The sequence below is a fragment of the Macaca thibetana genome, chromosome 2, assembly GCF_024542745.1.
Source record: "Macaca thibetana thibetana isolate TM-01 chromosome 2, ASM2454274v1, whole genome shotgun sequence".
Lineage (NCBI taxonomy): Eukaryota > Metazoa > Chordata > Mammalia > Primates > Cercopithecidae > Macaca > Macaca thibetana.
The window spans coordinates 58,926,371-58,948,726 of record NC_065579.1 but is presented as its reverse complement, the minus strand read 5'-3'; the positions used below and the strand labels follow the sequence as shown (position 1 = coordinate 58,948,726).

At 39.7% G+C, this 22,356-nt stretch overlaps 1 protein-coding gene across 3 annotated transcripts in view; it reads right to left on the bottom strand.

The window, feature by feature from the left end:
* KCNAB1 (potassium voltage-gated channel subfamily A regulatory beta subunit 1) overlaps positions 1-22,356 on the bottom strand; it is a 420,994-nt gene that overhangs the window by 253,673 nt on the left and 144,965 nt on the right. The window contains exon 1 of one of the 3 annotated variants that reach the window (XM_050779876.1): positions 284-1,503. The exons of the other annotated variants lie outside the window; for them this stretch is intronic. Within the exon in view, the coding sequence (XP_050635833.1) occupies positions 284-504 (221 nt within the window). The 5' untranslated portion in view covers positions 505-1,503. Of the gene's footprint in view, positions 1-283; positions 1,504-22,356 lie in introns of those variants that run through there. 3 annotated transcript variants of the gene reach the window in all.

Below are 22,356 nucleotides of genomic sequence, written 5' to 3'. Positions count from 1 at the left end.
CCAGCAGTTGTGTTTTTTTTCTGGGTACTGAAATGTACATAGTTCCTAAGATGTTCATAGGACTTTAGAATTATACAAAATGGGCCACATTTTTTAAAATCTTCTACACACACAACCACCCTGGGTTTATTCATCCCCCTAAGGAGCTATTTTAGAAGCACCTGAGAATTCTGAAGTGAGCAACCCACTGATGAGTAAGTCACTTTTCAAAACCGATGGGCTGTCTCCACTGCACCTGTATAGAACCTGGATACCCCGCGCAGAGGGAATCTTACATGCATACCTATATTTCATGCCAGTCTGCTTTGCGGTGGACTCTTTGAGAGAAATGTGATGCTGAGGCGTGAACGTCCCCAGGCTGCGCGCGATGATAGCGACCGTGCGGAATTTGGCCCGGGCTGCGTTCACCACATTGGGGGCGGTGGAGCTCTGCTTGCTTAGAAGTCGGTCCTCACCATTCCGACTCTTCAAATTGTGCTCTGTGCAGGCTATGGAGACTTGCATTGCTTCCCCAGGCAGCGCACGGTCCCTCTCAGAACCCCAGAACACAGGCAGTCACGAGAGGCTGAGCAGTTGGGGGGAGTCCTGCTTTTCTTTTAAGCCCTCCTTGCTCCCCCTTCCTGGGGATGCCGTCAGAGGAGTCCTGGCGGCTGACTTCCGAGTCAAGCCCACAAAGTGGCACAAGGGGCTGCGATGCCGGAAAGAGTCCCGGGGACCCAGAGAAGTAAACAGACGGCCCCGAAGTTGTCACAGCAGCTGGAGGGAGAATCAGGCTTGCAAATCTTCCCGGGCTGTAATCTCGGCTGATTAAACAGCCAAATCCATGCAGTGGGGAGGTTTTTACAGAAGCCTAGAGCTGAGCATTCATGGTGACTGCACGCAGCCCTTCGCGGAGCCGGTCCGCGGTGTCTGAATGCGGGCTCGCTTCTGGGCGATGGCTCAAATCAGCGCAGGCTTACCGCAAGATGCGCCGCCAGCATCCCCTGGACCACAGGCAGGATGCTCAACTGGCGCGCGGAGCATCCCAAGAAGCAGCTAATCGCAAGCGGGTCCCCGCGGACTGGTGGTCTCCATCCACTCCGACTGTCAGCTCCCTCCCGCCTCCGCTCCGGGAGGACGTGGGGGCTCCTCAAGACCCCTCCCCACTCATTCTCGAGCAAAAGCCTGGGTTACTGAGCCTGCACCGACACGGGTGTGCAGCTGCAAGGAGCAGCAGGCAGGTCCCTTTAAGGAGCTCTTTGCCTTTGTGTGCGATGGGAAGGCAAGGATCACTTGCACCAGACTCTTGCTGTAACGAATCGGGAGGGTTGCTCCATAAAAAGGGGCTCTGCCCAGACTCAGACCAAATCTGCTGCAGCACAACAGTTGGAACTGGGGGAAGACGGAGAGGGGGTGCTTCTGCCGCGGAACACGCCAGTGAATTAACACGTGAATACTCTGTGACTGGCTTGCTGAAACACAGCTCGAAATCCCTTTTATTAGCCTTGTCAGAGTTCCTTTCCTCTCTGCAAGTTATTTCTCAAGCAGATAAGTTTGAAGTTTCCTGAGATGCCACAGTGCAGATTTTTTGGAATCAACTCTGCTAACTTACTGCAAAATTTATTCTGGCTACCAGAGGAGGGACTGGGATGGGGGAGGAACAGCAATCCAGCACCACCCAGGAGGGTGCTGCAGCAGGTCCACAGCACCACCCAGGAAGGTCCAGGCATATGGCCGAGACCACATACACTGCCCATTCATCCTCTGTGCCCAGCTATGAGGACAATCACTATATCCTATCTCCAGGTCAGGTGGACAGTAAGACATCCCTGGGGACTCTGAACCCACATGAGGCAGGAATATTTTCTGATTTGATGTCAGGTGCAAAGCAATTCCTCAATAAATGTGACTGAACCAAACTAAGCATCAATTGGCTGGTAATTTACTTTCCATTTGAAATGTATGGAAACCAAACCCTCTCGCAGATTTACTTACAATAAAATTATGGCTTCTGCAAAATCAGCTTTCTAAATGTGGTTCCCAACAGACACTGCTGTCAAGCAAAAATAACCAGTATTTAACTCAACAATATTTCTGAATACCATCACCGTATTAGTCAATGAAGACCAATATGGAGAAAAAAGGAAGCACTGTCTCCCTCCTCAAGGAACAGGCCATCTGGGAGGGAAGGACAAAATATTCAGCCTTAAAGGGTCTGACTAACAATGTTGGAAGGCATATTATGACATATCTGAATGGGTGGCACGGACACTAAGTACACTAGAGAAAGTACACTGGAGAAAGTTGTTCATTTTGATTCATTCCCCACACTTCTACAAAGTCCCTGACTTTACTTGTTTCTGGGCCACAAAGATGTGGCTGAAACAGAGGCTGGGCCCTCAAGAAGCTCATAGGTGCCCAGGCGACCCTCCTAGAAGAATGAGACTTTACCTGGGACATGAAAAATGGGTTGAATTTGATTAGCAGGAGAGGAAGAAGGCAGTGATCCCAGGAGTTGCCAGGTTTGGACAGGACACACTATCTATGTGATTTAAAAAATAGCTGGTCTGGCCATTTCTTCCCAACTAAATTAAACTGTAGGAATAAAATTTTCAAGTAGAATATGTGCCTGTGTTGCATTCTATTCCAAACATGAATTTAACATTTTATAACCTGCAGATAAGATTTAAATCAGATTATAGAACCTCATCATTCACTCTCCACAACCTTCCCACTGTTTACTTTAAAAAGTAAACATATTGACTAATGTTCAGTGATTGAGAAGTAACTTTAGAATGAGTGAGTGTTGTGGAAAGGAAAAAATAAGTCTGGGACCCCTTCTTGTATGCTCAGCTCTGAGGGAGGAGTACTTGAAGCATGTCTTTACTCCCTGGATAAACAACAGTGGGCAGAGAGGAAGACAGATCATTAGAACCTTTATTTTTTCACACTCAGCCGGCTCATCAGAGATGATCAATGTGAATTGGGAAAGAAGTCAAAATGAGAAGAGGAAGAAGTGGGAGGAATCAGAAGGAACAGCTCAGAAAAGGAAAAAAAATAAAGCAGTCTGGGAGGCGAGAGACAGTGAATGAATAATCATCGGACCAGAGGGGTCAGGAGCCAGGAACTTCAGCTTGGACACTGGCTGAGCGGGAGGAGATGTGTGGGTGGCTCAGAGATGAGGTGGAGTGCTGTCAGTTCCACAGGGAGGACAGAAGACCTTGAAGGTCTGGATGCTGTAAGCTGAAGTGGCTTTCAGCCTTGCCAAGAACTAGCAGAGCAATGCCTGAAAGCATAACCAACAGCAGAACAGGGAGTAGGTTATCAGAATGAAACATGCAAGGCAGAGTGCCTCTTAGTCACCTTTTTATCCCCCATAGGACCAAGCAGAGTGCCTTGTGCATAGCAGGCCCTCACTCTATAAATAATTGAGAGAAGGAGATAAGAAAACAAAGAAAGGAAGAGGGAGGAAGAAAGGAAGGAAGGTAGGTGGATGGGAAGATGCCATATTCTTGGATAAACTTGATTCCTTAAAAAAAGAAAGAAAGAAAATCCTGCACGTTCTAGTTTAAGCACAGCCAGCTCACTTGAAAGGAGTGTATAATTGCCCCACATTCATGTCTGCATCTCTTGTGTGTAGATGAGTGTCCCAGCCTTTAGGACATGCCTCAAAGAAAATCAAAGACCTGAGGCCAGAGGATGCTCACAGTGCCAGTCTCTTTCTGGCTGCCCACAGTGCACCTTTTCAGATCCGACACCACATGGGCATTCTGACTGCCAGCCAGCAGCTTGGTGGCTTCCCCCAGCCATGCTCCCCTTCCCAGTGTTAATGGAGCAGTCGGTCTCAGGAGCCCAGAAATTAGATAACGCTTGGCTGAGAAAATGCTCATTCTTAATAAGTTTGTGCTAAGAGGCCACATGCCAATTAGACTTGGAATATATATTTTTTCATTGTCACATCATAAGATCGGGAAAAGTCTTCAGTGTTATTTCAGGTTTCAGTAAGACCCATAAACATAGATATAGATGTGGGTGTAAATATAGATATAGATATTGTTTTCAACTGGCTTGTGTTCCCTCCAAATTCATGTGTTGAAGCCCTAACCCCTACTACCTCAGAATGTGATTGTATTTTAAGATAGGACATTAAAGAGGTAACTGAGGGAAAGTGAGGTCATATGAGTGGGCCCTAGCCCTAACCCAATGTGACTGGTGTCCGTATAGAAAGAGGAGATTAGGACACAGATATGCGAAGCCCATGGGAAGGCACAGGAGAAGACAACTGTCTATCAGCAAAGGACAGAAGCCTCAGAGAAAACCAACGCTTCAAGTACCTTGATCTTGGACTTCTAGCCTCCAGAATGGTGAGGAATTAATTTTCTGTTGTTTAAGCCACCTAGTCTGTGGTTCTTTGTTATAGTAGCTATAACAAATTAATACAGATATAGACATAGTTTGTTTTTACTTTAATTCTTATATCATTGCTCGCAAGAAACTGTTGGAGCTCACTGATGAAGGTGCCTCTAAAAGTTACTAGATCATGATAACTATCATTATTATTCCACCCTAATGCAACCTATATACAAAGTTGTATTTGGAGCTTTTTTTTTTTGAGACGGAGTCTCCCTCTGCCACCCAGGCTGGTGGCTCACTGCAACCTCTGCCTCCCGGGTTCAAGCAATTCTCCTGCCTCAGCCTCCTGAGTAGCTGGGATTACAGATGTGCACAACCACGCCTGGCTAATTTTTGTACTTTTAGTAGAGACAGGGTTTCACCATATTGGCCAGGCTGGTCTCAAACTCCTTACCTGATCTGCCCACGTCAGCCTCCCACAGTGCTGGGATTATAGGCGTGAGTCACCGTGCCCAGCCTGGAGCTCTTTTTTGGAGCACATTGTATATAGGATGTATAGAGTGAATGATAATGATAGTTATCATGATTTAATAATAAAGTGCTTGAAAATCACCTCTTCTTGTATCAAAAGCCACCATATAGAGGCTTTATTACTTTGTGAAATTGATTTCCTCTTGTTTTGTGGATACACTGGGGTAGTTTTTTTAAAAAATAGATATGGAGGTTGCAACATTGCACAGGGCCAAATAATCACTTACTCTTACGCTTTGCCTGAGTCTCAGCTGGTCCCTATTTGTTATGTAACATGTGGAATTCTTTGGCATTAATGTCTCCCATATTGGGTCATGGTGACAGAGCTGGTTAGGAACAGATCACAGGCTACATAGCACATATGCCAATGCCCTGTCTCCTCATGCTCATCTTAAGAGTCTTCATGGTAACTCAAAGGACTTTAGGGTATAGAGTCAGCTGGAGTTGGGTGTGAATCCCAGCTCTACTCTGCCCGTCCTTCCTGTGTGCCATTGAGCAGGATGCTTAACCTCCCTGAGCCTCAGTATCCTCAGAGAGATAAAATAGTGCAAGAACATGGTTCTCCAGGAAAGGTGCTATCATTATCAACTCCATTCTACAGATGAAGAAACATGACACTTAGAGAAGTTAAGTAACTTGCCTAAAGTGACACAGGCACACTCAAATTTAACTTGAGGCAGCCTACCTCTGGAGACTTGGTTCTTACCCACTGTGCACAGTGATCCTCACTGCAAGAACTTCCTTATGACAGGGGCTTTAAATCATGTCGTTTTATGAATATAGTTTAAAAGAAACCCCGATATTTTTATAAGTGATAGAAATAATTTCCATTTAAAAAGAGTAAAGATTTTAGAACAACTAAATCACCTATGCTTGGTAGCTTTTGAGGATGTCTGTTATCAACATGCTCAAATACTTCATGATACTTTATTCCTGTTGCTCAAAAAAATTTTTTTTCCAATCACCTGGCAAGTTACTGATTGATTAAATGTCTTGCCAGTAAAGTCAGAACCAAACATTTTTTACTGGGTCCACTCAGAACTTATGGTTTATATTCCATTGGAAACCACAGTCAACAGGGGACAGAAAACAGTTATGCAGCCAGGAAAAATTGGGTTTATCCAAAACAGAAAAGAATGCTAATATTAGAAGAATTTAAACATGCAAGTATACAGATGACCCTGTTTTTGTGGCTATCATTTGTGATTAAAAGAAGAATCTAGGATGCAAGTTTGCTATTCATTAGAAATTCTTAAAACGTGAGTTTGAAGAGCAATTTATTATATTCTGAAAAATTGAACCAGCTATAAAAATTAGTATGGGCCCATATTTGCAGGAATAGAGCATTTCGAATAACAGGCAAAGTAAAATGGAGAGGCCATATTGGAAATACTCAAGGCTCTGCTGAATAGAACACATTTCCAGATGTCTACCCTCCTATTTCCCTAGAAAAACAGGCTCACCAGAGAACCTCCACTGAGAAACTCTGAAGGCAGGCTTAATACAGATTTTCTCACACTACCAGCCACATGTCCAGAACTACAACATAATTAATCAAAGAATAGGTGTGCTTTCCAATGAACATTTAAACTATATCTACAGCCACTGATGATTATTTCCTGAATTTGAACACTCTGACATAGAAGACCTCTGTTATTTATCCATCACTTTATATGCTCGAGGCAAGGTGCCATAGTGTTATAGGAAGCAAGTGTGAAAAATCGGAAATTCAGGCTGGGTGCGGTGGCTTACACCTATAATCACAACACTTTGGGAGGCCAAGGCAGGTGGATTGACTGAGCTCAGGAGTTTGAGATCAGCCTGGGCAACACGGTGAAACCCTGTCTCTATCAAAAAACATAAAAAATTAGCTGGGCATGATGGCCTGTACTTGTGGTCCCAGGCACCCAGGAGGCTAAGGTAGGAGGATCACTTGAGCCTATGAGGCAGAGGTTGCAGTGAGCCAAGGTCATGCCACTGCACTCAACCTGGTGACAAAGTGAGACCCCCATCCCCCCCACCAAAAAAAGAAATTCACAATTCAGACTATTTTGTTCAGGCCTCTTCATGGTAGTTAATTTCTCACAAGCTTGTCTGGAACCTGGACATAGCACTAAGAGGAGACGGGGACACATGGTCAGTTTGTTTTTTACAAGTGTCATTATTTTTTCCTAAATTATTAGTCATTAGTATAATTTTTGCCATTGTCCTATGTTAGAACAAGATGGCATAAATATTGGCCATGTCTTTGGATAAGAGATTTTCCTAAAGACCTTAACCCACAGATAATTTGTTTTCAAAGATAAGTGGAATTATTATATTTCATCTACTGTAAAATAATGTCAACCCAAATACACGTTTATTTTATATACCACTAAAATAAAAAATGTGGTCAGTTATGACATAATGCTTTCTTATCCCTTATTTTTTTATTTTCAATTAATCCAAAGAATCATTTTAAACTCAGTTAGACTGTCTCCCTCCAATTTCACTCTTGTACATATATAAAAGGAAAATATGACAGAAATAAATAGGTTAAAGTATTCCCAAATTTGTTTACATTCAGAATTTGAAATTATGAATGTTTTACTGAGCATTATTAACGTCCATGTCTTTCGACACAGCCATCCTTTGTGTTGATGATGTAGCATTTTTTTTGAAAGCATGCTCAACTTTTGTCTCTGAGACTTTTTTCCAATCTGGTGACACCGACTCTCAGAGTTTTGATGCACAACTTACAGGCATTAGCAACCAGATCATGACAGCTGCCTGGCCAGCGGCAGTTAAAAATGATTTCACAATTTCAGCAAAATTTTAAAAATATGCTTCAAAGAATTGATGAACTATGATGATTTCTAAAATGGTATATTATGAATTCCCATTTTATGGCAATTTAAATCTAAAATACTGCAAATTAAATGAAGGAGGGAAGGAAAAAAGAAAATGTTTTTTGAGTACCCGCTCTGCTGTAAGCACTGTGTTAAAAACTTCCACATCCATTATCTCATTTCAAAGGAAAGGGGAAAAAATAGACTTCGTGAAGCATCTGACTTAATTGGACTCAAAACTAACGATTCTACAGGTGGAGTTACATAAACATTTATCTTCACCCTTGAAAACTACAGCGAACTAGACTCTTGAAGAGCTTCCCACATAATGCTAACCTTGCATGATGGGATGGAGAAAAATATCTAACCTGAAGGTCTTTCAGGAAATAAGTTAATAAGTCAAAATTTGTTTCTGTTCATATTTGTTCATCTTCTTTGGGTGAGAAAAGCCATTATTACATGTCTCTTTACCTCATAACATCTAATATGTTTTTATGAATAAGTGTATTTTCTCACTTCTTTTTTATTCCATTCAATTTTGAAGGAAGAGTGTTGTAAAAAGGGCAGATCCAAGATCCTATGAAATTCTATAAGAGTTAAGTACTTAAATTTGTCAGATCACAGAAAATTAATGTACGAGACACTCTCAACTTTTTATCACAGTTAAAATGAAATGCATTTTGGGAACATAAATGTTTTATCACCTCACACCTGTTGCTATCCATCGAAAGGACAAGAGATAACAAGTATTGGCAAGGATGTGGGAACTCTTGTACACTGTTGGTGGGAATGTAAATTAGTACAACCACTATGGAAAATGATATGGAAGTTCTTCAGCAAAGTAATAATAGAACTACTGTGTAACCCAGCAATCCCACTACTGAGTATATACCCAAGGGAGATGAAATCAGCATCTTGAAGAGATATCTGCACTCCTGTGTTTATTGCAGCACTATTCACAATAGCCAAGACGTGGAGGCAATCTGAGTGTCTGTGAATGGATGAATGGATTTTTAAAAATGTGGTATGTATACAATAGAATATTATTTAGTCCTTAAACAGAAGAAAATTCCACCATTTGCAACAATGCAGATGAACCTGGAGGACATTTTGCTAAGTGAAAAAAGCTAGAAACAGAAGAACAAATACAGGCATACCTCACCTTAATGTGTTTTGCTTTATTGCACTTCACACATATTGCATTTTTTATTGCACTTCACACATGTTGCATTTTTTATAAACTGAAAAGTTGTGGCAACCCTGCATGGAGCAAGTCAATTGGTACCATTTTTCCAATAGCACACGCTCACTTCATGTCTCTGTGTCGTATTTTGATAATTCTCACAACATTTTAAACTTTTCATTATTATTATATCTGTTATGTTGATCTATGATCAGTAATCTTTGATGTTACCACTGTCATTGTTTTGGGTGCCACAATCTATACCCATATAAGATGACAAATTTAATTGATAAATGTTGTGTGTGTTCTCCCTGCTCTACTGATCAGCTATTCCCTCATCTCTCTCTTTTTCCTGTGGCCTTTCTATTCTCTGAGATACAATAATATTGAAATCAGCCCAATTAATAACCCGACAATGGCCTCTCAGTGAAAGGAAGAGTCACACATATCTCACTTTAAATCAAAAGCTAGAAATTATTAAGCTTAGTGAAGAAGGCATGTCAAAAGCCGAGACAGGCCAAAACCTAGGCCACTTTTGCCAAACAGCCAAGTTGCAAACGCAAAGGAAAAGTTCCTGAAGGAAATTAAAAGCGCTTATCTAGTGAACACATAAATGATAAGAAAGCAAAAGAGCCTTATCGCTGATAGAGAAAAAGTTTTAGCGGTCTGGATAGAAGATCAAACCAGCCACAACATTCCCTTAATAAAAATCGTAATCCAGAGCAAGGCCATAATTCTTTTCAATTCAAAAGGCTGAGAGAGGTGGGAAAGCTACAGATGAAAAGTTTAAAGCTAGCAGAGGTTGATGCATGAGTTTTAAGGAAAGAAGCCATCTCCATAACATAAAAGGGTAAGGTGAAGCAGTAAGTGCTAAATAGAAGCTACAGCAACTTATCCAAAAGATCTAGCTAAGATAATTATTAATGAAACTAAACAACATGTTTTCAATGTAGACAAAATAGCCTTCTTTTGTAAGAAGATGCCATTTAGTACTTTCATAGCTAGATAGGAGAAGTAAATGATGGTCTTCAAAGCTTCAAAGGACAGGCTGACTCTCTTAATAGGGGCTACTGCAGCTGGTGACTTTTAAGCTGAAGCCAATGCTCATTTACCATCTCCAAAACCCTAGGGTCATTAAGAATTATGCTAAATCTACTCTGCCTGTGCTCTAAATGGAACAACAAAGCCTGGATGACAGCACATCTGTTTACAACATGGTTTGCTGAATGTTTTAAAGCCAACTTCCTAGACTTACTCCTTAGAAAAAAAGACATATTTCAAAAATTACCATTCATTGACAATGCACCTGGTCACCCAAGAGCTCTGATGGAAATGTACAAGAAGATTAATGTTGTTTTCATGCCTGCTAATACAACATCCATTCCACAACCCATGGATTAAGGAGTAATTTTCACTTTCAAGTCTTATTATTTAAGAAATACATTTCATAAGGCTACAACTGCCATACGTAGTGATTTTATGATGGATGTGGGTAAAATAAACTTAAAATCTTCTTGGAAAAAAACTCACCATTCTAGATGCCATTAAGAACATTTGTGATTTATGGGAAGATGTCAAATATCAACATTAGCAGGAGTTTGAAAGAAGTTCATTCCAGCCCTCATGGATGACTTCGATGGGTTCAAGACTTCAATGGAGGAAGTAACTACAGATATAGTAGAAATAGCAAAGAAAACTAGAATTAATAGTGGAGGCAGAAGATGTAACAGAATTGATGCAACTAATGATGGACATGAACAGACAAGGAGCTGGTTCTTACAAACGAGCAAAAAAAAGTAGTTTCTTAAGATGGAATCTACTCCTTGTAAAGATGCTATGAATATTATTGAAATGGCAACAAATGATTCAGAATATTCCATAAGCTTAGTTGATCAAGCAGTGGCAGAGTTTGAGAGGACTGGCCCTAATTTTGAAAGAAGTTTTATTGTGAGTAAGATGCTATCAAATAGCATTGCTTGCTATAGAGAACACTTTCATGAAAGGAACAGTCAACTGATATGACAAATTTCATTGTCATCTTAAGAAATTGCCACAGCCACCCAATCCTTCAGCAACCACCATTCTGGTCAGTCAGCAGCCATCAACATCAAAGCAAAACCCTCCACTAGCAAAAAGATTACTTACTGAATGCTCAGATGTTCATTAGCACTTTTTGGCAATAAAGTATTTTTAAATTAAGGTGTGTACATTATTTTTAGACATGCTATTGTATATTTAATATGACCACATTGTAATGTAAACATAACTTTCATATGCACTGGGAAACAAACAAACTTATTGGAATATTTTCTTTATTCTAGTGGTGTGAACTGAATTCACAATATCTCCAAAGTATACCTGTACTGTCTGATCTCACTTACACATGAAATCTGAAATAGTCAAACTCATAGAAGTAGAGAGTAGAATGATGGTTGCCAGGAGCTTGGGACAAGGGAAATGTTGAGATGTTAGTTAAAGGGTACAAAGTTTCTGTTACGCAAGATGGCTAAGTTCCGGAGATCCGCCGACAGCATGGTGACTGAAATTAACAATGCTGCATTGTATACTTGAAATTTGCTAAGAAATTAAATCTTAAGTGTTCTCACCAGAAAAAAATAAAAGAAAAAGAAAATGGTAACTATGTGAGACAACAAACATGTTAATTACCTTGGTTGTGGTGATTATTTCACAATGTATGCATATGTCAAATCATCAAGTTATGCAGCTTAAATATATGTAATTTTACTTGTCAATTATACCACAATAAATCTGTAAAACAAAAACCCAGGAAATGTTCAATAACTTTTGACAGAACTACTTAGTGGTAGAGTTTGAGCCATCATCCAGGTATCCTAACTGATATTCAAAGACACTTTTGACTACATCGCAGATAGTTATTTTTTATTTAAAACCTTCAAATCTGTCATTAAGATTTTGTCAAATAAATTTCCTAGTTAAAAGAAAAGTTCAGTTCTTACCTTACGCTCCAAGTACTGTATTTTCTGGTTTTTACAATGTCCATGTAATTACTCTTGTAAGTCAAATGAAATAAAATAAGTATTTTATTATAAAGGTATCGCAAGTTCCTAATGGAAAAATTGAGAAAGTGTAGGTAATTCTCTTAACCATGTGTGAAACTTGGTTACAGAGCAGGGAGAGAACAGGGATACATGGAAGAAAGAAGGAGAAAATGTCATTGGGTAATCCAGATTGTCAGTGTCTTCTTGGCTTTGGTGTTTATTTCCCATGCATTGTTTTGTGGTTTTTGTAATTGATATTGTTGTTGTTCATGTATGTAGTTGAGGATTTTTCAAGGTATATATCAGTTACCCCGTGCCTTTCTTTTCTATTTGTCCATTTGTCTTTTCCTTTTTGTGTATCATCTATCCTTAAGTCAACTATTAATATTTGTCATCACTATCATCCATATGCATTTTTTGTTGCTTGGGTGACAAATTCTATACCTTGGAAAGAGAAAAAGGTAGAAAATTCAGCCCTCTTCATGGGACTCACTTCCTACCTGGGGAGTACACAGATATTCATGGATGACTAGCTATGTATTCTATATGTCAGAATAAGTGCAATAGCTGATACACACTTTAGAGGAAGAGAGAGAGACCACTGTGGGTTGGGGCAGTTCGAGAGACTACAGTGATGTCAGAAAAGATCTCGAGGAGGTGGAGCAAGGTGGCCGAAGAGAAGCCTCCATCGATGATCCTCCCCACAGGAACACCAAATCTGACAACTATCTACACACAAAAAAAACAGCTTCATAAGAACCAAACATCAGCTGAGAGATGGTAGTACCTGGTTTTAACTTCATATCGCTGAAAAAGGCAGTGAAGAGGGTAGGAAAGACAACTGTGAATTGCTGACGCCACCCCTCTCCCACCCCACAGCAGCAGCTGCATGGCATGGAAAGAGAATCTGTGTGCTTGGCGGGGGAGAGTGCAGCAATTGTAAAACTTTGCACTGGAACCCAGTGTTGTGCTGTCACAGAGGAAAGCTACATGGGGCAGAACTCAGCCAATGTCCACAGAGGGAGCATTTAGACCAGGCCTAGCCAGAGGGGAATTACCCATCCTAGCAGTTGGAGCTTGCTTTTTGGGAAGCCTCACTGCCAGGGGGTAAAGTGCTATGGGGATCTAAATAAACTTGAAAGGCAGTCTAGGCCATAAAGCCTGCAATTCCTAGGCAAGTCTAAGTGCTATGCTGTGCTCAGAGCCAGTGGATTTGGAGGGCATGTAACCTAGTGAGACACCTGCCAGAGCAGCTAAGGGAGTACTTTTCCTCCCCCTTCCCCAGTCCCAAGCAGTGTAGCTCATAGTTCCAAAAGAGACCCCTTTTTTTCACTTGAGGAAAGGAGAGGAGAGGGAAGAGTAAAGAGAACTTTGTTTTAAAACTAGGGTATCAGCTCGGCCATGGTAGGTAGGGCAGCAGGCAGAGTTGCAAGTCCCCCTTCCCAGGACCTAGCTTCCAGATGACATTTCTAGACAAACCCTGGGCTAGGATGGAACCTGTTGCCTCTAAGAAAAGGAACTATTCTGGGCAGGATTCACCACCTGCTGACTAAAGAGTCCTTGAACCCTGAATAATCAGCAGCAGTAACCAGGTGGTATACACCAGGGGCTTGGTTAAGACTCTGAGACATGCTGGCTTTAGGTGTGACCCAGCATATTCACAGAAGTGGTGGCTATGAGAAGAGATTCCTTCCGCTTGAGAAAAGGAGAGGGAAGAATAAAAGGGGTTTTGTCTTGCAGCTTAGGTACCAGCTTGGCCACAGTGGGAAGGAGTACCAAGAGGGCTCTTGGCGTCCCTAATTCCAGACCTTGGCTCCTGGAAAGCATTTCTGGACCTACCCTGGGCCAGAGGAGAGCTCACTGCCATGAAAATAGAGTCCCAGGCCTGGCAGCATTCACCACAAGCAGACTGAAAAGCCCTTGGGTCTTAAGGGAACACTGGTGGTAGCCTGGGAGTATTGCGCACAGGCCCGTGGTAGTGGTGAACATGGCAAGAGACTCCTCTGCCTAGGGAAAGGGGAGGGAAGAGTGGGAAAAACTTTGTCTTGTGTTTTTGTTGCTAGCCTAGTGGCAGTAGAATAGAGTGCCATCTAGATTTCTAAGGTATCTGACTCTAGGCCCTGACTCCTGGACAACAACTCTGGACCCACTTGGGGCCCAGGGGAACTCACCACCACCCTGAAGGGAAGGACAAAAGACTGCCTGGCTTTGCCACCAATTGATGGTAAAGCCTGAGGTCTTTGAGCAAACATAGGGAGTAGCCAGTTAGTGATTACAGCAGGCCTTGGGCAAGGCTCAGTGCTGTGCTGGCTCCAGGTCAGACTGAGTACAATCCCAGTGGTGGTAGCCACAGGGGTGCTGGTGTCACTCTTCCCCCAGCTCCACACAGCTCACACAGAGAGAGACAGTCTCTGTATGGGAGAAAGTAAGGAAAGAGAACACGAGTCTTTGCCTGCTAATTTAGAGAATTCTTTTAGATCTTATACAAGACCACCAAGGCAGTACTTCTACGAGTCTACAAGAACTACAGTGTTACTTGGCCTGAGGAGTCCCTTAATGCAGATATGGCTGCAGTGACCAAAAACTTAGATCACAACACCTAAGACTCTTTAAATACCTGAAAAGCCTTCCCAAGAAGGATGGGTACAGATAAGCCCAGGCTGCAAAGACTATGATAATTACCTAACTTTTCAATGCCCAGACTGGTGAACATTTACAAGCATCAAGACCATCTAGAAAAACATGACATCACCAAACGAACTAAATAGGGCACCAGGGACCAATCCTGGAGAGAGAAAGATATTTGACATTTCATACAGAACATTTGAAATAGCTGTTTTGAGGAAACTCAACGAAATTCCAGCTAGCACAGAGAAGGAATTCAGAATCCTATCAGATAAGTTTAACAAAGAAATTGAAATAATTGAAAATACTCAAGTATAAATTCTAGAGTTGAAAAATGAAGTTAACATACTGAAGCATGCATTAGAGTCTCTTAATGGCAGAATTGATCAAGCAGAGAAAAGAATCAATAAGCTGGAAGACAGGCTATTTAAAAATACATGGTCAGAGGAGACAAAAGAAAAAGAATAAAAAAGAGTAAAACACATCAACAAGATCAAGAAGATAGCCTCAAAAGGGCAAATCTAAGAGTTATAGGCCTTAAAAAGGAGATAGAGAGATAGAGGTAGAAAGTGTATTTAAAGGGATAATAACAAATAACTTCCCAAATCTAGAGGAAGATATCAATACTCAAGTACAAGAAAGCTATAGAACACCAGACAGATTTAACCCAAAGAAGGCTACCTCACAACCTTCAATAATCAAACTTCTAAAGGTCAAGAATAAAGAAAGGATTCTAAAAGCAGCAAGAGAAAAGAAACAAATAACATACAATGGAGCACCAATATGTCTAGCAGCAGACTTTTCAGTAGAAGCCTTACAGGCTCAGAGAGAGTGGCACGACACATTTAAAGTGTTGACAGAAAGAAAACTTTTATCCTAAAATAGCATACCTGATGAAAATTTCCTTCACACACGTAGAAGAAATAAAGACTTCCCCAGACAAACAAAAGCTGAGAGATTTCATCATCAGCCTGTCCTATGAGAAATGCCAAAGGGAGTTTTTTTTTTTACCTGAACGAAAAAGATATCAATGAGCAATAAGAAACCATGTGAAGATACAAAACTCACTGGTAATAGTAAGTACACAGAATATTATGACTCTGTAATTGTGGTGTATAAACTACTCATATCTTAAGTAGAAAGATGAGAAGATGAAATGTTAAAAAATAATAACTACAAGAACTTTTCAAGACAGCGCAATAGTGTATAAATAGAAACAACAAAAGTTACAAAACAGAGAAACAAAATTATAGAGTTTTATTAGCTTTCTTTTTGCTTATTTTTTACTTTGTTTGTTTATACAATCAATGTTAAATTGTCATCAGTTTAAAATAATGAGTTATAAGATATTAATTGCAAGCCTCATGGAACCTCAAATCTAAAAACATACAACAGATACACAAAAAATAAAAAGCAAGAAATTAAAACATACCACCAGAGAAAATCACCTTCACTAAAAGGAAGACAGAAAGGAAGAAAAGAAGGAAGAGAAGACCACAAAACCACTAAAAAAATATATAACAACATGGCAGGAGTAAACCCTTATTTATTAGTAATAACATTTAGTGTAAATGGACTAAACTCTCCAGTCAAAATACATAGAGTGCCTGAATGGATTTTTAAAAAAAAAAAATGTGGCTGATAGCTCATGCCTGTAATCCCAGCACTTTGGGAGGCCGAGGTGGGTAGATCATGAGGTCTGGAGATTGAGACCATCCTGGCTAACACAGTGAAACCCCGTCTCTACTAAAAACACAAAAAATTAGCCAGGCATGGTAGCGGGCACCTGTAGTACCAGCTACTCAGGAGGCTGAGGCAGGAGAATGGCGTGAATCTGGGAAATGGAGCTTGCAGTGAACCAAAACTGCACCACTGCACTCCAGTCTGGGCAACAGAGCGAGATTTCATCTTAAAAAAAAAAAAGGAAGCCCCAATGATTTGTTGCCTGCAAGAAATGCACTTCATATATAAAGACACACATAGACTGAAAATAATAAAGGAATGGAAAAAGATACTCCATGCAAATGGAAACCAAAAGAGAGCAAGAGTAGCTACATCTGTATCAGACAAAATAGATTTCAAGACAAAAACCATAAAAAGAGACAAAGAAGGTCATTATATAACGATAAAGGAGTCAACTCAGAAAAAGGATATAATAATTGTAAATATATATGCAACCAGCACTGGAGCACCCAGATATATAAATAAATATTATTAGCACTAAAATAATATCTGAAGACTTCACCACCCCACTTTCAGCATTGGACAGATCATCTAGCCAAAAAAAGTCAACAAAGAAAAACCAGATTTAATCTGTCCTATAGGCCAAGTGTACCTAATAGTTATTTACAGAGCACTTCATCAAACGGCTGCAGAATACACATTCTTCTTGCCAGCACATGGATCATTCTCAAAGATAGACCATATGCACACGTTACGCCACAAAACAAGTCTTAAATATTCAAAAAAACTGAAATAATATCAAGTATCTTTTCTGACCACAATAGAATATGGCTAGAAATCAACAACAAGAGGAATTTTGGAAACTATACAAACACATGGAAATTAAACAATATGCTCCTGAATGACAAATAAGAACAGCATTATACTGGCACAAAAACACACATATATACCAATGGAACTAAATGTAGAACCCAGAAACAAATCCATACATCTACAGTGAAGTTATTTTTGACAAAGGTGCCAGTAACATTCACTGGGGAAAAGGACAGTCTCTTCAATAGATAGTGCTGGGAAAACTGGATATCCATATGCAGAAGAATAAAACTAGGTCATTATTTTTCTCCGTGTACAAAAATCAAATCAAAATGGATTAAAGACTTAAATCTAAGACCTGAAACTATTAAACTGCTACAAGAAAACACTGAGGAAACTCTCCAGGACATTGGACTGGGCAAAGATTTCCTGAGTAATACCACAACAAACACAGACAACCAAAGCAAAAATGGACAAATGGGATAACATCAAGTTAAAAAGCTTTTTGCACAGCAAAGTAAACAGCCAACAAAGTGAAGAGATACTGGGAGAAAATATTTGCAAACTCTCTATCTGACAACAGATTAATAATCAGAATATATAAGAAGCTCAACCAACTTTAGAGGAAAAATTCTAATAATCTGATTTTGAAAATGGACAAAATATCTGAATCTCCAAAGGGACATATAAATGGCAAACTGGTATATGAAAAGGTGCTCTACATCACTGATCATGAGAGAAATGCAAATCAAAACTACAATGAGATATCATCTCACCCCAGTTAAAATGGCTTTTATCCAAAAGATAGGCAATAACAAATGCTAGAGAGGGTGTGGAGGAAAGGAAACCCCTACAGCTGTTGGTGGGAATGTAAATTAGTACAGCCACCACGTAGACTAATTTGGAGGTTTCTCAAAAAACTAAAAATAGAGGTACTATATGATCCAGCAATTCCACTGCTAGGTATATACACAAAAGAAAGGAAATCAGTATATTTAAGAGATGTCTGCACTCTCATGTTTATTGTAGCACTATTCACATAGTCAAGATTGGAAGCAACCTATGTGTCCACCAAGAGATGGATGGATAAAGAAAATGTGGTACATATACACAATGGAGTTTTATTCAGCTGTAAAAAATAAAGAAATTCTATCATTTGCAACATGGAGGTCATTATGTTAAGTGAAATAAACCAGGCACAGGAATAAAAATTTGCATGTTCTCATTTATCTGTGGGACCAAAAATTAAAACAATTGAACTGATGGAGACAGAGAGTAGAACGATAGTTACCAGAGGCTGGGAATTGCAACGCGGGGTGGGGAGGAAATGGATCAAAAAAATAGAAAGAATGAATACAATCTAGTATTTTATAGCACAAGCAGGTGACTATAGTCAATAATAATTTAATTATACATTCTAAAATAATTAAGAGTATACTTGGATTGTTTGTCACAAAATATAAATGCTCAAGGTGATTACCTTGATGTGATTATTACACATTGTATGCCTCTATCATTATATCCAATATACCCCATAAATATATACACCTACTATGTACCTATAAAAATTTTTTTAAAAATTTAAAAAGCAAAGAAAACATTTGGGCAAGTAAGGGCAGAAAAGAACCTGGGCAAAGGTAGAGAATAGGGGAGGGAGACTCTACCAGCAGAGAGAGCAGCTTCAATGGGGAAATTGAGTGGTCTATCAGGGAATAATGAGCAACCGTGTTAGAGGGAAACTCATTTGGACAAAGGATTTCTGTAATAAGTGATGCAAAACAATGTACATAAATCATGTTGGACTTGTTGAGGACAGCCTGGAATAAAGGGTCAGGTGAGAACTCCTCCCTCTAGGCAACTGGGGCAGAATGAAGGAAAAAGTTTTATCAAGGATTCTGGTCTGGGGTCAAGGGTATAAGTAGTATTTTAGGCAGATCAATCGGGTAACCAGGCACAGGGTGGCCAGGGGGTGTAAAAGACTCAAGCAGGAACACCAGAAGGAGATAACTAGAGTCAGCCAGCCATAAGGTAAAATCTGTTAAAGGAAGAACGATGCTTCTACTGTCAGTTCTAACAAGAATATAACGGGAAAATGTTCACTATGCACTATGAACTGAAAAAGCAGTCCACAAGATATGTAAAATGTAAGACTGTTTTGATGTAAGCAAAAAGTATGTATCTCTGCAGAGAACAAAAGTTATACTACGTACTGAAATATTATCAGTAGTTATCTGTGTGGATGGTGGGATTAGGGGGTGCCTTTATTTTGTTAGTATTGTATTTTATTTTCTGCTGCGAGTACATACCACTTTTGCATACGGAACCAAAGAAAGTCATATCCAGAAAAAAGAAATAATGCTTTCTGTGATGGGGACCCTGTAGGTGTACATATTCTGAAGGGCAGACCAATGACTTTTTTCTGTTTATTTCACCACATCCAGTAGTGTGGGATAAATTTCACTAGGCAGACTCAGTTTACTTTTTAATAAACAAGCATCTGGGAGCAGATTATCCAGAATATGAACACTGAGCTTTGCTGACTGATGTGGAAGAATGTAGCAAGTCACATCACTGTTTATTTGATTATCTGTAGATCTGATATGGATTGCTGTTGAGGAGTCAGGCAGGGAGTGGTCTGGTCCACTAAGGACAGCAATAATTATGCATGGAATATTAAAGGAATTTTCTGCAGTAATGACTTTGTGAATTCTATTAAACTGAGCCTTTTTAACCCTCTCTATAAAGAAAAGAGAAGCTATAGTCCATAGTTAATCAAAGCTGAGCTCCTTGGGAGCAAAGGACATGTCTCAGTCTATCACACAGCTGTGCAGAGAGGTGCTTTATGAATTCCTATTGAATGAAAAAAGGGATTTAAACCAGCCTCTGGGATAGTGACATAACTGGATGGGAATATTCTATGTAGAAATTGAATCATTGTGTTAAAATGTCTAGGTTATCTCTAATAACAGTAGTGTGTCCCCAGTATTTTGCTTTTATTCTTTGCCCTTCGCTCTACTTGATTTTACGTAGTTCTATGGTAATGACGGAGAGAAAATGGGAGTAATGCAGCATGGTGTTTCTGTGTAGATGTTTGGAATATTGGCAGAGGGGTAGGAATGAGGAAGGGGCTGGAATAATGGGAAAAAATTAGCTAAAGTCAAATGCAAGAGAAGATTTGAAGACAGGCATAAAGCTTAAGCTTAATCTGCTCACTAAATTCCAAGGGGAGGTGGTTGATCAGTTTTGGGAAAAGTTCAGGGTATTATTTATATTCACAGTTTTTGTTTGTTTGTTTGTGTTTTTGTTTTTTGTGACAGAATCTCACTTTGTCGCCAGGCTGGAGTGCAGTGATGCAATCTTGACTCACTGCAACCTCCGCCTCCTGGGTTCAAGCAATTCTCCTGCCTTAGCCTCCCAAGTAGCTGGGACTACAGGCATAAGCTACCATGCCCAGCTAATTGTTGTATATTTAGTAGAGATGGGGTTTCACCATGTTGGCCAGGATGGTCTCAATCTCCTGACCTCGTGATCCGCCTACCTCGGCCTCCCAAAGTGCTGGGATTACAGGCATAAGCCACCATGCCTGGCCTCACAGGTTTTAGAGATTAGCATATGGGCATATCTTTTGGGATCTACAATCCAACTAACTATAGTCAGTTTGGGGAAAGCATGGGTCAATAGAGGAATTCTCATAAATCAAATAAGGGCAGCTGAGCCTGCCCGTACCCCACATAGAGGCCCTTTTCCCAGGGATAGCAGTGTTGGCTCAGGTATGGAGAATCACATCCACATAAAATAATTCACATGAAAGGGTCACCAATCACCACACTCATGGTAAAAATGGAATGGCCCACTGAATCAGGGCCTCTTTGGGAGAAGTACTGACCCGGGGATAGGGAGATAATGACACATGGCCTACTTAGGAAGTAGAAGTAGCCAGATGGAAGCTTAGGGAGTAGAATGGATGAATGGATGGAAGCAGGAAGGAAACTATAGACATGCAAGTTGTGGAGAAAACAGCAAGCAATGATAAAACCCCTAAAAAATAATGGGTTTGTTATTATTTTCACCATTTTCCTAAGCAAGAGTACCCCAAGTTTTTAAATGAATAGCTTTCTTGTTTGTGAAAGCTTGAACTATTATGTCCCCAGATGTAGATATTGAAATCTGGAAGTCATAGTATTAGGTGGTCCAGGGCTAGAATGGCTCAAAATTCAACCAGAACTCAGGTCTCAGATTCAATTCTGAATACAGAAGATTCCAGTCATGTGACTCATGGTGAGGTCAAGGAGCTGAGAAAGACACTAAAATTCAAAAGAATTCAGTGCTTCTCATTAAAAAGAAAACCCAGAATCTGAACAACTCAAGACAGTAGTTAGGGAACCAAATAAGCTAAGTGGTCACTGAGGTCAAAGTGAATCAGACACTGAAACGGAAAGATAACTTTGAAAATGTTAAACCAAACAACTTTTTGGTTGTTCGGTTTAACAATCAAAACAAGATTTGCAGGGAATGTAAAATACTTTAGTTTAATATTAAAAGACGTGGCATTGCATGAATAAATAATTTTAATATTGTGTTATAATTATTATATACATGCGTATGTATTTGTGTGTATATATAATATTACAAAGTATAATACAAAGGATAAGGAATGAATGAAAGTACATTGGAGCAAAGTTTCTACGTTTTATCATAATCAAGTTATGTTAATCTGAAGTATAATATGATAAGTTAAAGTGCATATCATAACCACTAGAACAATATCACTAAGAAAATAACTCACAGAAATATTTTTAAAAATGAACAAACTAATTAAAATATGTATTTAACACAAAAGAAGGCAAAGAGGAGCAGAGTAACAAAAAGGAAAGAAGACATTTAGAAATGCAACACAGTAAACGTAAATTAAATCATATCAATGAATGCATTAAACATTTGTGGTCTAAATGAGAAGACAAAGATTGTCATGAAAAATCAAGATCCAACTATATGCTGTGTATAAGAGATATACCTTAGATTCAAAGAAAAATATAAATTGAAAAAAAATTGGAAAAAGATAGACCATGCAAACATAAGAGAGCTGCAATGACTACATTACTGTCAAACAAAACAAACTTTCTTTAAGATAAAAAATGTTATCAAAGATAAGGACATTTTATAAAAATAGAACAGCCAATACATTAGTAAAATATGGCAATCATAAATGTATATATGGACTTATAAACAAAGCACCAAAATACCGCAAAAACAATAGACTTGAAAGGAAGAAAAGACAATTCTACACTTTTTGTTGGAGATTTTAATACCCCACTCTCAGTAACTGATAGAACAACCAGAC